The 15,199-nt window shown below is 43.1% G+C and overlaps 1 protein-coding gene across 1 annotated transcript in view; it reads right to left on the bottom strand.

Moving 5' to 3' along the window:
* Positions 1 to 3,057: 3,057 nt before the first annotated feature.
* The window catches only part of LOC145408517 (zwei Ig domain protein zig-8-like), a 59,908-nt gene continuing 47,766 nt past the window's right edge, over positions 3,058 to 15,199 (bottom strand). The window contains exons 6-7 of the mRNA XM_080279249.1: positions 8,436 to 8,604; positions 3,058 to 3,194 (exon numbers count right to left, since the gene is read on the bottom strand). Coding sequence (XP_080135375.1) covers positions 3,058 to 3,194; positions 8,436 to 8,604 — 306 coding nt within the window. The remainder of the gene's footprint in view (positions 3,195 to 8,435; positions 8,605 to 15,199) is intronic.

Genomic DNA, 15,199 nt, shown 5'->3' with positions numbered 1-15,199 from the left:
GAGGTGAAAAGATTAGTAAGAGAAAGAAGAGAGTGGATGAGGAATTTGGAAGGAATTTGAGTGTAAAGTGGAGGGACTGTAAGAAAATGTTCTGGAGAGAGGTGAAAAGAGTAAGACAAGGTGGAAGTGAAGTTAGCAGGGGAGTGAAAGATAAAAATGGTAGATTACTAGTGGAGAAGGGAGAGAAAGTGAGCAGATGGAGAGAACACTTTAAGGAATTGTTGAACGTAGAGGATGGAAGTAATGCGAGTATAAGTGGCTGGGGAATGGCTGGGAGAAGGAGGGAGGTGAGAAGACAGGAAGAAATCAGTAGGATAGAAGTTGTGGAAGCAATGAAGAAAGTTAAATCGGGGAAAGCCCCAGGAATTGATGGAGTGTGTGGTGAAATGCTGAAGCATGGGGGAGAGATAGTGGTAGAATGGATGTGGAAGATGTGCAGATTGGCCTGGGAGGAAGGTAGAGTCCCGGAGGATTGGAAGACATGTACAATTATTCCCTTGTACAAAGGAAAAGGGGTAAAAGAAGTGTGTGGTAATCATAGGGGCATTTGTCTTCTTAGTATAATAGGAAAAGTGTATGGTAGGATACTTATAGACAGAGTTAGAGAAAGAACAGAGAAATTAGTTGGAGAAGAACAGGGAGGCTTTAGGAAGGGAAGAGGTTGTGTAGATCAGATATTCATTCTTAGATCTTTAGTGGAAAAGTTTCTAGAGAAGGGAAAGAAGTTGTATGTGGCTTTCATGGATTTGGAGAAAGCATATGACAGGGTGGATAGACAAGGATTGTGGAAAGTGTTAAGAATATATGGAGCAGATGGGAAGTTGTTGAATGCTGTGACGAGTATGAACGATGGTGCGAAGGCTGCAGTGCGTGTGGATGGTGAACTAAGTGAATTTTTCTCTTTGAAAGTTGGGTTGAAACAGGGATGTGTCATGTCTCCATGGTTGTTCAATCTGTACATGGATGGGGTAATAAAAGAGGTACAAGGTAGGGTAGTGGATGTTGGAGTGGCCCTGGTGAGAGAGGATAGTGTTCGGAAATTCCCTGCACTGTTGTTTGCAGATGATACTGTGTTGTTGAGTGAAGAAGAAGGGGAGCTGCAAGGCTTGGTGGATGAGTTTGAGAGAGTGTGTAAGAAACGGAATCTAAAGGTGAATGTAGGGAAGAGTAAAGTGATGGTCTTTGAGAGAGGTGAAGGTAGTGAATGTACAGCGAGGTTGGATGGTGAGGAACTGGAAAATGTGAGTACGTTTAAGTACTTGGGTAGTGTGATGAGTAAGGATGGAGGTTTGGAGGGCGAAGTGCTTGAAAGGGTACAGCAGGGAAGAAAGGTTGCTGGTTCTTTGAAAACAGTGATAAGAAACAGGGAAGTGAGCATGGAAGTGAAAAAGTTACTACATGACAGTATTGTGATACCAACTCTAACGTACAGAAGTGAAGCTTGGACATTGTTGGAAGGACACAAGTCATGAGTGAGAGCAGTGGAGATGAGTTATTTAAGAGGAGCCTGTGGAGTCACATGGAGAGACAGGCTGACAAATGAGGATATAAAGGAGCGTTGTGGTGTTGATGTGGATGTGATAGGAAGCGTTATGAGGAACACACTGAGGTGGTTTGGCCATGTGGAGATGATGGAGGGTGAAAGACTGACGAAGATAGTGTATGTGAGTGAGGTGGAGGGGGGGAAGAGGGAGGGGGAGGCCGTGGATGAGCTGGAGGGATGGGATGGAGAGATATATGAGAGAGGGGGGTGTGAGTTGGGAGCAGGGCAGTGAAATGGCGGGGGACAGGGCGACTTGGAGGCGATTTGTTTGTGGCCACCCCAAACAGGATTAAGGCGTCTGGCAATAGATAGATAGATAGATAGATAGTAAAGTAGTTGCTGCCTCTACCATTGAGAGTTTCAAGCATAGGCTAGATAAGCATATGACAAATAAATGGTGGGTATAGAAAAAAAAAATCTTATAACCAATACTAATTCGTACTTTTTCCTTTTCAGGTTACACTACCATAGTCTCTATTATCCTTTCACACTTTCCTATAAAATGTCCACGCCAGTTTTTCTATAGTGCGTGGTGTTCTTTCTGACCTTTTCCTGCCAGCTTCGGATGGAGGGTCTGGAGGGCGGGGGAGAACCTTCTTCTTTGCTGTCCTTATCTCATTCTAGTAGTTCAATTACTCTTCTAGGAGCTGCCTAGCATGGGCCAACCGGCCTACTGCAGTTATCCTCTCTTCTTATGTTCTTATGTTCTCCCCCAAGCTTCAGCATTTTACAACACACCCCATCAATTCCTGGGGCTTTCCCCATTTTCACTTTCTTCGTTGCTTCCACAACTTCCATCCTACTGATTTCTTCCGCTCTTCTCACATCCCTCCGTCACCCAGCCATTCCCCAGCCACTTGCACTCTCATTACTTTCATTCTCTATGTTCAGCAGTTCATTAAAGTGTTCTCTCCATCTGCTCACTTTTCTCCCTTCTCCACTAGTAATCTACCATTTTTATCTTTCACTCCCCAACTAACTTCTATGGCACCCTGTCAAACTGTCTTTACCTCTTGCCAGAACATTTTCTTACATTCCCTCCCTTTTACACTTAAATTCCTTCGAAATTCCTCATCCACTCTCTTCTTACTCTCTCTTACTAACCTTTTCACCTCTCTCTTCCTATCTACATATAACTCTCTCTTTCGCCTCAACTTTTTCCATGCCCGTGTTTCTCATCCACTCACTATATCCATTCATCTTCTGTGCAACACCCTCTCTACCTCTTCATTCCACCATGGTGTTCCCTGCACCCCCTTTCGTCTTCTCTTCACCCCACACACCACTTCACATGCTGCACAGATTTCTTCTGTGAATATCTTGCATGCACCTTCCACGTCCCCCATCTGCTCCAATCCATATTTACCCAATCGCTCCTCCACTTCCCTCTTATATGCTGCCTTTTTTCCATCCTCCTGTAACCTTTCCACCACACCACACAAATAAACCAACTACATAACACTAACAACGATACCAACAAAGCACACCACACACCACACCACACTATCACTTACTTAGGTGCCGTGAAGCTTGCGCCGTAGCCAGAGTATCGCTAGGACAATACCAGCATGCAGGAGACACACACCACCACCACCACCACCAGCACACACCAGCGAGCCTCGGTTGGTCTGCATTGCGGCTGGCAGTTCTCCTTGAGGTGGAAGGAACGACGGTGCCATTGAAGTATTCTTAGGCACTCACCTTAAACGCTACAACGATTAATAGCATAAAGGCAAGGTAGTGGTTTGAGGTTGGAACATTTTGCCTTAGAAAGAGGTGCTGATCAAGTATTATTAGGTAGTCAGCTTAAAGACTACGAAATTGCACAGTTAAAGGTATAAAGAAGATTCTCAACTGAAATATTTTGATAAAGTAAAAAATATATGTACAAAGGTGTGGGTATTCAAATAATCGTGGGCACCTTAAAAGTTTGGAAAATCTGCCTTGCTTCTTCTATATCTATCTATATACCTAGGCTGCTTCCCCCAAGGAAAGGGAGGTAGCCGAGACAGGACGACTCACTCTCCATTTACTCATCCATTTAAACACATTCATTCACATCTTAGCCCCAAAGGGGAGAACGGACAGATCCTCACCGCACCACACCGCACAAGGGTCAACTGCGCAATGCAATCAGTGACATCCGCAGCAGGGCCCGACAGCAGAGCTGGTTTACCCCTGCCACATCATAACATACCCATCCCCTTACCCGCACCTGACCTGACTAGCTGATCAGACCAAATGCGGGAGAATATCCCCTCAGGGCTGCGTCATCACTTATTTATTCACAATTTCTCTCCATTTATTTCTGTCACGCACAGTCACTCTTCCTTGCTCGACAGACATCCCTCTCGCATCCAGCGCTCTCTTCACACTATCCATCCATCCTATTCGTGGTCTTCCTCTCAGCCTTACACCTCTCACATCAGATCTAGTTATCTTTTTCACCAATCGCTCATTATCCATTCTCTCCATATGCCCAAACCATCGCAACACCCTCTGCTCAACTCTACCAGCCATCTCCTGAACAACTCCAGTTCTCCTTCGCACTTCATCATTTCGCACCCGATCCATACGCGTCACTCCACACATACTCCTCAGACACCTCATCTCCATTACATTCAAACTTTTCCTCTCTGCTACACCCATATTCCATGTTTCAGCCCCATATAATGCAGTCGGTACCACAACACCCTCATACAGCCTTCTCTTTACATCCATTCTAAGCGAACGACATTTAAACACTTTTTTCATTCCTCCCAGCACCTTTCCTACTTCATTTATTCTAAACTTCACTTCTGCATCTATTCTTCCATCCACAGCAACATGTGACCCTAGATATTTAAAACAATCTACCTCCTCAAGCAACTCACCATTCAAAACTATATTCATCCCCCTACCATCTATCAACCTCGTACACTTCATCACTTTACTCTTATTCTCATTTACTTTCAAATTCCTCCTTTCACACACCCTTCCAAACTCCTCTACCAACTGTCTCAATCTCTCCTCTGAATCAGTCACCAGTGCAGTATCATCTGCAAACAGCAGCTGCTTCAGATTCCAATCTCCACCATCAACATTTACCAGACTCAGACCACCTAAAACTCTTGCATTCACCTCCCTTACAACACCATCCATGTAAATATTAAACAACCAAGGTGACATCACACATCCCTGTCGCAGCCCCACTCTCACGGGAAACCAATCACTCACAGCATTTCCCACTCTTACACATGCTCTACTATTTACATAAAAACTTTTCACCCCTTTTAGTAACCTACCATCAAGTCCATACAATCTTAAAACAGTCCACAAAGCCTCCCTATCAATTCTATCATACGCTTTCTCTAAATCCATAAATGCCCAAAACACATCCTTGCCTTTCGCTAAATACTTTTCACACACTTGTCTCACAGCAAACACCTGATCAACGCATCCCCTCCCTCTCCTAAAGCCACACTGCTCATCACTAATCACTCCCTCTGTACCCTCTCTAACTCTCATAATTAACACTCTACCATACACCTTACCTACAACACTCAACAGACTTATACCCCTAAAGCTAGTACATTCATACTTATCACCCTTGCCTTTATACAATGGGACCACACAAGCACTTGCCCAGTCAATTGGCACCATACCTTTCTCAAAGCACACATTCAACAATCTTACTAACCAGTCAACAATAGTCACTCCACCACCCTTCAGGCATTCCACAGCACACCCATCCATACCTGCAGCTTTCCCTGTTTTCATCTCCTTTACTGCTTTCTCCACTTCCTCCTTCGTGATCAAAGAATCATTCAACTCTCCCAACACATTTATTCCTTGCACCCTTCCATCCGCCACAATCTCAGCCACCCTTTCCTCCTCTACATTTAATAATCTTTCAAAATACTCTGCCCATCTCTTCCTTACTGCATCCATCTCAATTAACATCCTTCCATCCTCTGCTTTTACTCGTTCTTCCTTCCCAGACTCTCCCTTTCGCACCCTTTTCACCTCCTTCCAAAACATTTTCTTATTCTGTTGAAAATTCTCTGTCAGCCGCCTACCCCACCTCTCATCTGCTGTCACTTTAGCATCACGCACAGCTCTTCTCGCTCTATTCCTCTTTTCCTTATACCTTTCATATGACATCTCATCCTTCCTCTGCAGCCACACTTCATATGCACGTCTCTTCTCGGCCACAGCCATACTTACTTCCTCGCACCACCATTCACTTCCTTTTCTTACACCACCACCCACACGTCTCACACCACACACCTCTTCTGCATGCCCCACCACAGCACTCTTAAACAACTGCCATTCCTCCTCCACGCTGCCATTTTCCCGATCTTTCACTGCGCTCCACTCATCTTTCAATTTCTCCTGATACTCTATCTTTTTCTCTCTTTTATCCAACTGACTCACTTTCAAAACCTCCCTGCCACACCTAACCCTCCTAGCTCTCACCCATCTCTTACCTACTCTTAACTTTCCCTCCACCAGGTAGTGGTCAGACATACCTCCACCCTCCCCTCTTAGAACTCTCACATCCAACAATCTTCCTATTACATTCCTAGACACAACCACATAGTCCATCAAAGCTCTATCAACAACCCTTCCACCCTCCTGTCTCACCCATGTATACTTATAAATATCTTTCTTCTCAAACAGCGTATTCCCAATCACCATCTCTCGCTCACCACACATCGCTATCATTCGTTCCCCATTTTCATTTCTTCCAGGCACACCATGCATACCAACTACGCCTTCAACTGCTACATTTCCCACTCTAGCATTCAGATCTCCCATCATTACCACATTCACATTCGCTCCAAAACTCTGCAGACACTCATCAACATCATTCCAGAAAGACTCCCTCTCTTGTTCATCCCTTTCACTACCAGGCCCATATGCACTCACAAACACCCACAACTCACGTTCAAATTTCGCTTTCACCCACATCAGTCTCGATGACACCTCCTTCCATTCAATCACACACTGCTGTACTTCCGGACTCACTAACAAGGCCACACCTTCTCTTGCCCTTCCTCTATCAACACCTGACAATCTTCCATTCACACTTCCAAACATAGATTCCCCCTTCCCTTTCATCTTCGTTTCACTCAAAGCTAACACATCCAACTTTCTTCTCACAAACATTCTCCCAATCTCCTCCCTTTTAGCCTCAATCGTACTACATCCACGCACATTCATAGACCCAATCTTCAGGGTACGGGGATAACTCCATCCCCCATCCCTTTCTCTGGCCTGTCTCTTTTTAGGAACTAAAAAACAGAGGAGGGGGTCCCTAGTCCCCTCACCCCGCCCCTTTTAGTCGCCTTTTACGACACGCAGGGAATACGGTGGCAGTATTCTTCCTAACACAACCTGGCCGCAGAGTAGTAGTACCACCCTATAATGCGGCCAGGTTGTGTCCCCCCCGTCACAGGGGGGGCCTTGCTTCTTAGCATAATAAAATTAGTGTTTACACACAGAGAAGCAGTATTCTCAGACATTAGGTAAAAATATTAATGACCTTTAACCCCTTTAATCCGGTGACGTGTATATTACTTTGCACACCACTAGCTTGCCTGCAGACTGTTTCATTCAGATTGGGTCTGGCTTTTCCATTTGCAGAATATAAATATAGCCATAATTAACCCATGACTACTAAAGATATTTCCTAAGGTGGATAAAATGGCCAGGAGGTGTCAAGAATAAACCAACAGAATATATCAATTAACTGAAGGGGTTAATTCTCGGTATGCGACTCACGAAGGTCACTCGGGTATCACTAGACGGTTTTGCTAGCCACAGGGAAATCTCTGGACATAAGTAAAAAAAAAAAAAAAAGTTTTGACTTGCATAACTGGGTCACGTAGAAACAAATACATTCAAAAACTTCTCTGTATATGGTTATGCATCCAAAACTTCTGTTTTATTTACCCATCTAGAACTTTCCGTTCTATTTATGTCTCCAGAAACTTCTGTTCTGCTTATGCATCCAAGGCCTTCTGGTCTATTTTTACATAATATATATTTTAGAGGCACAACATAGGATTAACCAGAAATCTTGGATATCAATAGACTGCTTGGATTAGTTTTTCTTAATAATTTTCGCATCACTGAATGATCCTGCATTTTGTTAAGACCTTACAGTTCACTAAACCAAAATGTACCATAATAAGTTTATTTATGCTATGCAATACAGTGTTTACTGACAAATGACAATAAGAATCACTCTGATACTACGTAAAGGCATTTTAAAATTTATGGCATTTAAAGAAATCTTGGGGTGATGTTATACACGCGGTAGAAAAATATATTGACACAGAAAGGTGGTAACTTGACGTTCTTGGACACAGAACATAAAATTAATCATAACAGTTACGTTGGACAAATTCTGCCGCACAAAAACGTATGAATTAAAGGAAATTTAAATGTTTGGTTATACTTAGACAGGAATTCTTGGAATAAAAGAAGTAAGCATACAAAAATGTTTTGCAAGAAAGCTTTAATTTTTGGACTGGACTTACTCGCCAGTGCAGAAAAATGCACCCTAAACAAGGTGTTCGAGTGTATGTATTTTTGGTCAATGAACTTCGAAAAACGATTTTTTAACAATTATAACGTTACAATGTTTCCAACTCATAATTTTCATGTTATGGCTCTATTCCCTTACCTCCCTCCTGACTCCTGCTTCTACAATAACAATCATACACGTGTACAGTAACAAATGTGGAGTTAAGGTCTGCCGGGGAGCATTCTTCCACATCCATCCCCACCCCTACCTCCTACACTCACCATTAAGCACGTGCATTACATAAAAAAAAAATGTGGAGTTAAGGCCTGCTGGAGCACATTCGCCCACCCTCTTCCACATCTCTACCCCTACACTCACCATCAAGCACGTGCACCATAACAGATGTGGAGTTAAGGCCTGCCGGGGCACACGTATAGTTGCCGGTATCTGAAACGCGGGCTGAGGTGATGAGCAGGTGACTGATGGTGGTGGGGCCCTTCTCCACTATCATGGACACTCCACCGCGGCTGCTGCTGTAGCTGATGTTCTGGAGGAGAAGAGGAGTGGGAGAGGTGAATATATCAGATGAAGCAAGCATTAGGAACGAAAAACAATAGCAGGAAAAGGGAAGAATGGAAAGAAGTGAATATACAGTTAATAAGGACAACAGGAGAGACGAGAATAGGTTAAAAAGAATAAAGTTAGAAGGAACGAGAGGGGGAAAGAGGATGATCACTGACATACCCGAAGACTGTTGTTGTAGATGATGTGCTGCACGAGAAAGGTAACTAAGTGATTAGAAAAGGCGCTACAGCAGAGGGGAAAAAAAAAAGACAAATTGAAAGAGGAATGGCAAAAAATAGGAGATTCAAAAGCAAAACAATCGAGAAAGGGAGGAAAGGGGGCAGATAGATCATATTCATTTCCATAAGGCTAATGCTGCAAACCATTAAGTGGGTAGGGGGAAGGGCTAGTGGAAAGGAAACAAGCACATCGAATGTGTACAGTTCCATTCCAGCGCAGATGACTCTATGAAATATGATTGGGAAAATTAATAATACCATAGTTATCCCTAAAATGTTTTCTGCTGCGCTCATTGTTGCTATGACAATGTTATTTTGTAATACCTTCGCCTAGAGAAATGCTGTCTTCTCTACTCCCAGTGAGCTCTGCAGTGGGAAGAAAGAAATGACAGACACTAAGGAAAAAGGGCCAGGAAAAAGTGGAATGAGAGGGAGATAAAAAAGACACAAAAACACACACGGAAAAATAGAAGAGAAAATCATAAAACACGAGGGAAAATAAGAGAAACGAAAATGTACAGAAATATTTAGAAAAGTGGAAAGAGACGATTAAAAAAAAAAAAAAAACACACACACACACACGGAAGGATACACGGGTGCAAGAGAAAATAAAGGAACGACAGGAGCTGACAAAATAATGACATGAGAGGGAATAAAAATGAACGGCAACAGCTTAGGAGAGACTAAAACAGAACAAGGAAACACAATGACCAGAGGAATTTGAGGATAAAAGGGAGGAAATAAAACGAGAGAGAGAGAGAGAGAGAGAGAGAGAGAGAGAGAGAGAGAGAGAGAGAGAGAGACAGACAGACAGACAGACAGACAGAGAGAGAGAGACAGAGACAGACAGACAGACAGACGGATAGACAGACAGAACATTTATAACGGAAGGACACGGAGAGTGCATACCTCCGCTAATGCCATTGCCATTAAAAAGGATCCGGATCTGGATCCTTGGAGATTTTGATGGAATACATAGGATCCGGATCCGCCTACAGCTTTAATAATTGTTCCTTGACCCTTGGCCCACTCTTCCACAAAATTTTATTGAAATTAGTTAAAAACTTTTGAAGATATTGTACAGGATCCATAGGATCCGGATCCGGATTCAGATCCGCCCCAAAATTTAATCAATTCTTTCTTGGCCCATGCCCACCCTACCACAAAATTTCATAAAAGTTCATTGAGAATTTTTGGAGGTATCGTGCGGGCTACATAGGATCCGGATCCGAATTTGCCCCATATTGTATTAAGTTTTTCAAGGTCCATGGCCCACCTTTCCACAAGATTTCTTTGAAATTGACCGAGAACTTTTGGAGCTATCGTATGGACAAACAAACATAGATGAATACATAACGTCCTCCAACTTCGTTGGCGAAGGTAACGAGAAATGAAATGAAGCCGATAGACAGAAAATGAAGGGAGAAAATTCATTAAAAAAATAACGAAAAGGAATATGAACAACAGAGACGAAAAAAGGACTATGTGCTTGTACAGTATTGCGACAACCGACATTTACACGCCTGGCACAGAAGTGCAACTCTTCTGTATACATTCATGTGATGATTCACGGGTCCCAAAGGCAACTGATTCATAGGGCCGAGGAACACCACTTTCAGTCACTAGAAAATAGACACGGCATCGCCTAATGGTTTACGTGGGGCAGAGAAAAAGACAAAACGAGGGTTTAAGAAAAGAATTGTCGTGGGTCAGCCCTCGTCAGTACAGAAGCCTCAGTAACCAACACGTCACAAACAATAATATACCACCTCAACGTGAGCTACACCTCCCGTCAGTCCCGTGAGGCATGATAAGCACATAAGAACTAAAAGGAAAATGAGACGGAAGAGAAAAAAAAATAGATCAGAGAACGAGGCGAAAAGGAGAACAAAACAGGAAAATCAGAAATAAAAAAGAATAAAATTAAGAAAATGAGAAAACCGAAGAAAAACAAAATAAGAGATTGAAAAGAATAGGAGGAAAAATCAAACAAGAGAGAGAGAGAGAGAGAGAGAGAGAGAGAGAGAGACTACACTGCAGTTGCTGTGATCCAGAGCCTGTTAACGTGTGCCCGATAATCAGCGCGTTATTAAAAGTCCACAGCAGCGTCAACCACACCTCCGTCAGTGCAAGGGAGCGGAAGAGGGGCAGGGAAGCAGGACCAGCCCTCACATAGTGAGAGGGGGAACGAGAAAAAGAGTTGAGGAAACAACAAAACGACACGAGAACGAAAAGGAATAAAACTGATGAGCATGAGATAACAACAAATAAAAGAAGAGACGATGACTACACAAGGAAGCATTAATGGAAATTAATACGAGTAAAAGAAAAAAAAAGACAAAACATATGAGAACAAAACGAGGAGAAAAACAGAATTTTAAAAATCTCGAATAAAATGAGAACTGTAAGACAGAGAAAAATCAGACAAGAGGAAAGCAGACGATGACACACACACACACACACACACACACACACACACACACACACACACACACACACACACACACACACACAGTATTCTGGCCTAGCCCCTGTCAAAACACTAGTCTCATTACAGACGAAAAATCATGTTCCCTCAGCTGGATAAATAATTATTTATCCAGCTGAGGGAACGTGATTATAATAGTTTCTAGTAGCCTCAAAAAAGGGCTTGATCACATGGACAGTGGGGAAAGGATTATCAAAAGGCGTTTTCGCTTTCCCTTAAATAGTACTGTCCAGAATTAGCCTAAATATAAAACCCAATTGCGTAGATAGGAGCCGAAGATTTAATCTCTCTCTCTCTCTCTCTCTCTCTCTCTCTCTCTCTCTCTCTCTCTCTCTCTCTCTCTCTCTCTCTCAGCTGTCGGGAGAGGGGTAGGGAACGAAAAAATGGTGAATTCTCTTATCTGCGGGAGCCTGTCACGGGAAGAAATGGTGGTGGCAATGGAAGAAGAGGAAGGAGTTGGAGATTGAGGAAGCGAGGAGAATGAGAAATAGTAAGAAAAATAAGAAACGGGGCAGGAAAACAGATATTCACATTTTCAGGCTCCTGTGACAGAAAATCATCTGATATAAATGCAGATAATGTCCCTAAACTTACATGTTCTGTTGGACATAGAGGGGGTTGGTGATAACCAATACCCTCTTTAGACGCAAAATGATCCCCAGGTACACGTGGGGAGTGATGAGAAGGGAAGGTGGTTAACTGAATGAACGATAAGGCAGTGATTGATAATGTGTGTGTGGAGGACAGAATGAGAAGGTGCGTATTGGATGAAAGAGCATACAGAGGTTGGGGGAGTGGACCTTCTGACCACCACTTGGTGGTGGTGAAAGTCAAGGTTCAAATGAAATGGAGGAAGAGGAGAAGGGAAGGACAGGAGGAAGTAGTCCATACAAGGAGGGTAAAAAGGTTACAAAAAGAATGGGAAAAAGACAGAATATAAGAGAAGTGGAGAAGCGATTGGGTAAATACGATTTGGAGTAGATGGGGGACGTGGAAGTGAGTGCAAGATATTCACAGAAGAAATCTGTGCAGCATGTGAGGTGTGTGGGGTGAAGAGAAGACGATAGGGTGCGCAAGGAACAGCATGATGGAATGAAGAGGTGAGAGAGGCTGTGGCGCAAAAGAAGAAAGCATATAGTGAGTGGATGAGAAACAGGGTCGTGGAGGAAGTTGAGAAACAGAAGAGAGACTTATATATACGGAGGAAGTGAGAGGTGAAAAGATTTGTGAGAGAGTATGGAAAGAGTGGATGAGGAATTTAGAGGGAATCAGTGTAAAGTGGAGGGAATGTAAGAAAATATTCTGGAAAGAGATAAAGAGGTTTAGACAGGGTGATAAAGAAGTAAGTCGGGAAGTGAAAGATAAAAATGGTATCTTGCCAGTGGAGAAGGGAGAAAAAGTCAGCAGATGGAGAGAACACTTTAAGGAACTGTTGAACATAGAGAATGCAGGTAATGCTAATATAAGGCTGGGAATGACTGGGAGTGGGGTGGAGGTGAGAAGAGAGGAAAGACTCACTGGAATGGATTTATTGGAAGGAATGAGGAAAGTCAAAACGGGGGAAGTCCCACGAACTGATGGAGTTTGTGGTGATATGCTGAAGCAAGGAGGAGAGATAGTAGTAGAATGGATATGGAAGATGTGCAGATTGGTCTGGGAGGAAGGTAGAGTCCCAGAGGACTGGAATTCAGGTAAAATTTTTCCCCTGTACAAAGGAAATGGGGAAAAAGAAGTGTGTGGTAATCACAGAGGCATTTGTCTTCTTAGTGTACGTGGAACCGTATATGGTAGGATGCTTATTGACCGAGTACGGGAAATAACAGAGGTATTCGTTGGAGAAGAACAAGGAGGTTTTAGGAAGGAATTTGGAAAAAGCACATGACAGGATGGATAGACAAGGAATGTAGAAAGTATTAAGAATATATGGAGTAAATGGGAAGTTGTAGAATCCCGTGAAGAGTATGAATGACGGTGCTAAGGCAGCAGTGAGTATAGGAAGTGAACAGTGTGAAATTTTCTGTCTGAATGTTGGATTGAAGCAGGGATGTGTCATAACTCCATGGTTGTCGAGGCTGTATATGGATGGCGTTAAAAGAGATCCAAGGTAGGGCAGTGGATGTTGGAGCGACCCTAATGAGAGAGGGCAGTGTTAGCAAACTCCTTGTACTGTTGTTTGCAGATGATACTGTTGTGTTAAATGAGGACGAATGGGAACTGCAAGGCTTGGTGAATGAGTTTGCGAGTATATGTAAGAAAGGGAATCTAAAGGTGAATGTAGGAAAGAGTATAGTTATGGTCTTTGAGAGAAATGAAGTAACTGAATGTACAGTGAGGCTGGTTGAGGAGGAAATGGAAAATGTAAGTGCATTTAAGTACTTGGGTAGTGCGATGTGTAAGGATGGAAGTTTAGAGGGTGAAGAGTGTGAAAGGGTACAACAGGGAAGTAAGCTTGGAAGTAAAACAGTCACTGCATGACAGTACTGTGATGCCAGCTCTAACTTATGCAAGTGAAACTTCGACCTTGTTGGAAGGACACAAGTCAAGAGTGAGAGCAGCGGAAATGAGTTATTTGCAAGGAGTATGTGGCGTTACATGGAGAGACAGACTGACAAATGAGGAATTGAAAGAGCTTTGTGATATGGATGTGAATGTGATGAAAACCGTTAGGAGAAATACACTGAGGTGGTCTGGCCTTGTGGAGAGGATGGAGAAAGAGAGACTAACGAGGAGAGTGTACGCGAGTGAGGTGAAGGGAGGGAAAGAGGGAAGGGGAGCCCATGGATGAGATGGAGGGATGGAGTGGAGAGGTAAATGAGAGAGGGGTGTGTGAACTGGGAGCAAGGCAGTGATGTGGCATTGGACAGGGCGACATAGAGTAGATTTGTTTGTGGCCACTCCTTACAGGATCGAGGCATCTGGCAATAAACAGATAGAAAGATAGGAACTAACGCGGCTAATGAAGGTCGTTGTGACGGCTGCTAATGACACTATCCGTGGTAAAATATCGCCACCTGTAAATGCCACTAACAGAAAATAATAACCAGATTTTGAAAAGGTAATAACACCATCAGCTATATTAACATGGGTTTAATTACACTGTGTTATAGAACCGGTCTGGGTTAATGAAGTATCACGAAACATTTAGGGAAAAAAAAAGTAATAATATACCTCACTTCTTCCCATTATCTGCGTCTAACGGCTCTTCTTACCTAGATTTGATCCCAGCAGATACTTAAGAGGAGGTAGTAGTTACTAAGGAGTATGTCTTTTGATATGCTCTCACATGTTCGCAAGCTGTGGAGATTCTCTTGGTCATGTGCTGAGGCAGGTAGTGGTTCAATAAGGAGTGGTAGTCAACAAGTTTGAGATGTGGCTTACTCTCCGAAAGTACACGAGTTCATTCCGAGACTGTGTGAAAGAACAGGTTGAATATTTGATTTTCCTTACAGTTGTACTCTATCTTCCACAAGACCCACTGACAAGACACAACAACACTTAAGCTAATACCATCACACCAGTCTAGAGAGAGACAGTCCTACCATGTTCTCAATATGTAGTCCTACCATGTTCTCAATATGTACGGTGGGTATTACGTCAAACAGGTGGCTTAAGGTGTGCAGTACTCGTACGCATATGTAAGAGAATAGCTGGGCCTTAGGAAACTATAATATTGTACCCGAAGTTGGACAGTTAAAAGAAAAATAACATACCCACAAACACATCCTTCCAACACATCTCCACATGAGCTTATCATCTTATACTCCAAAATCCCTGCACTCCTACGCCGGAGCTTGAAGCATCCGGTGGGCCTGGGCCACTTCTCTGGTGAGAGATACAGAAAAAAACAAAAA

This window comes from Coenobita brevimanus, chromosome 77, assembly GCF_032717465.1.
Source record: "Coenobita brevimanus isolate Jiangsu-jjx chromosome 77, ASM3271746v2, whole genome shotgun sequence".
In the NCBI taxonomy this organism is placed as follows: Eukaryota; Metazoa; Arthropoda; class Malacostraca; order Decapoda; family Coenobitidae; genus Coenobita; species Coenobita brevimanus.
The sequence above is the reverse complement of the archived record's forward strand: the minus strand, read 5'-3'. Positions and strand labels throughout refer to the sequence as shown.